The sequence below is a fragment of the Gekko japonicus genome, unplaced genomic scaffold (assembly GCF_001447785.1).
Source record: "Gekko japonicus isolate JY-2015 unplaced genomic scaffold, Gekko_japonicus_V1.1 scaffold6119, whole genome shotgun sequence".
In the NCBI taxonomy this organism is placed as follows: domain Eukaryota; kingdom Metazoa; phylum Chordata; class Lepidosauria; order Squamata; family Gekkonidae; genus Gekko; species Gekko japonicus.
The window spans coordinates 32,378-34,872 of record NW_015177213.1 but is presented as its reverse complement, the minus strand read 5'-3'; the positions used below and the strand labels follow the sequence as shown (position 1 = coordinate 34,872).

At 54.2% G+C, this 2,495-nt stretch overlaps 1 protein-coding gene across 1 annotated transcript in view; it reads right to left on the bottom strand.

The window, feature by feature from the left end:
* Window positions 1-279: 279 nt before the first annotated feature.
* The window catches only part of LOC107124880 (rho GTPase-activating protein 39-like), a gene marked incomplete at its 3' end in the record, with an annotated part of 33,472 nt that continues 31,256 nt past the window's right edge, over window positions 280-2,495 (bottom strand). The window contains exon 3 of the mRNA XM_015428383.1: window positions 280-353. Coding sequence (XP_015283869.1) covers window positions 280-353 — 74 coding nt within the window. The remainder of the gene's footprint in view (window positions 354-2,495) is intronic.

Sequence of the window (2,495 nt, the reverse complement as noted above, 5' to 3'; positions counted from 1 at the left end):
ACTGTGGAACAACTCTTCCTGGTATAAAACCAAACCTGCCTTCTTCTTCTGCCTCTCTAGACTGGCAGCGGCTCTCCAGAGTCTCAGGCAGAAAAAAGCATTTCATATCACCCACCACCGGATCCTTTTAGCTGGAGGTGCCGGAGGCTGAAGCTGGGGACGTCTGCACGCCCGGGAAGATGCTCTGCCACTGAGCCACTGTGCCCTCCTAAATGCCAACACTGGGCTCTCTGCAATGGCCGACCACCTCCGAAATCCGCATTATAAGGGTGGACCTACCTTCTTGGCTCCCGTCAAGGCCGCTTTCTGAAGCTTGTTGTAACAGTACTTGGCGTAAGTGCTGATGGCCACCCCTGGAAGAGACAAAGCGAGAGAGGGGGAGAGAGAGAGAGAGAGAGAGAGAACAGAGTCAGGACGAGGTGGGATACTCCAAAAGGCCAGCGAGAGAGGACAGAGCGAAGGAGAGAGAACCCCCAAACCATCCTGGAAAGAAGCTCCCACGAAGCACTCTCAAAGCCACATTCGCACCGGAGATCTCCGCAGGAGGCACCAGACACTCTCGCCCTTCCCCCGGGCATCCCCCACGCAGCCTCAGCGCAAGACGGAGGCTTCTGGGAAACCTCTGCTCCAGGGACAAACTCCCCAAGGGTCGCAGACTTGGAGGCGTACAGTGACCTCAGGAGGACCCCTGGGGAAGTCGGCCTCTCTGCTTTGCCGCTTCTCCGCTTACAGACTACGAATCCTTCCGGTAGGTATTCTGAAATCCACCAGGAGCTGGACACGTGTCTCTGTCGCACACTGCCTCAGAGCCCCGTCTAAGCCAGCATGACTTTCAGAGCGTAGCCGCTGGCAACCAGATTCTAGTCCAGTAGCACCAACAAGAGAGACCGACTAGATTTTCGAGGTATGAGCTTTCAAGAGTCTGCCAAAAGGAGCTTTGAAGAAGAGGAGAAGAGATTGGATAGCCAGCATGACTTTCAGAGCGTAGCCGCTGGCAACCAGATTCTAGTCCAGTAGCACCAACAAGAGAGACCGACTAGATTTTCGAGGTATGAGCTTTCAAGAGTCTGCCAAAAGGAGCTTTGAAGAAGAGGAGAAGAGATTGGATCTATACCCCATGGCCCTTCACTCCCCAAAGGAGTCTCAGAGCGGCTCACAAACTCCTTCCCTTCCCCACAACAGATTCCCCTTCCCCTCCCCAGATTAGGCCACGACGTTCAGGTGGCTAGTCAGCCCAACCCGGCGGAGCTGCTCTGCAGTCACACGTTGGCGGTAGTGGCGGCGAGGGCTCCTACTTGAAGGCCTGGCGGAAGAGCTCCGTCTTACAGGCCCTGCGGAACTGTAAACTCCTCCGGGAGCTCATTCCACCAGGTAGGAGCCGCCACAGAAAAGGACCTGGCCCTTGTGTCTACACCGTGGCCAGTTAGACGGCACCAGAAGGCCTTCTAGTCACTCACCAGGCCAAACCTTTCCTCCTGTGGGTGCCCCCCTCCCGGCAGTAGTACAGATATGAACACGTGGAACAACCTTCCTTCGGTCTACCGTGGTCAGTGTTGTCTACTCTGACTGGCAGCCGCTCCCCAGGTGGAGGTCTTCTGAACCATTCTTAGCTGGAGACGTGGGCAGTCAACGTGGAATCTTCTGACTGAGCTATCACCCGTCCCAGACGGGTTATTATCGCCTCTGAACTTGGAGGTTCTACTTAGCTGCCATGGCCAGTGTTCCCTCTAAGCTGAGCTAGTGTGAGCTAGCTCACAGTTTTTCAGGCTCCAGCTCACACATTTTTTGTCTCAGCTCAGGAAGGAGGCCTCCAGAGCAAACTAATTTATGCAGTAGCCAAATCGCTCGCTCACTACTTTAATGCCAGGAGCTCGCAAAGTAGAATTTTTGCTCACAAGCCTCCACAGCTTAGAGGGAGCATTGGTCATGGCTACTAATGGCCACTGACTGACCTCATCAATTTGTTTGATCCCCTCTTATAGGCACCTGAACTAGCGGCCATCTTGTGGTGGTGAACTTCACAAATTAATTCTTCTTTGAGGGAAACAGTATTTGGCTTTTTTCTCTTTGGAATGGATAATATTTTGCCCATCTCATTGGTATTAATGGTTTCCCTTGCTCGAAAGCCAGTCGAATCCGACTCTAGGGTTGCGGTGCTCATCTCCGTTTCCAAGCCGAAGAGCCAGCGCTGTCCGAAGACATTTCCGTGGTCATGTGGCCGGCATGACTAAACACCAAGGCGCACGGAACGCTGTTACCTTCCCACCGAAGCGGTACCTGTTTATCTACTTGCAGTTTCTTGCTTTCGAACTGCTAGGCTGGCAGGAGCAGGGGCCAGAGACGGGAGCTCACTCCGTCATGCGGCAACCTGGGTCTCGAACTGCTGAACTACAGACCTTCCGGTCTGCGGCTCAGCGTCTTAACCTCTGAGCCACCGCGGTGGCTCTTATTAGTATTACTAAGACACAGAAGCCTGGATGGCCCCAGCGAGCCGG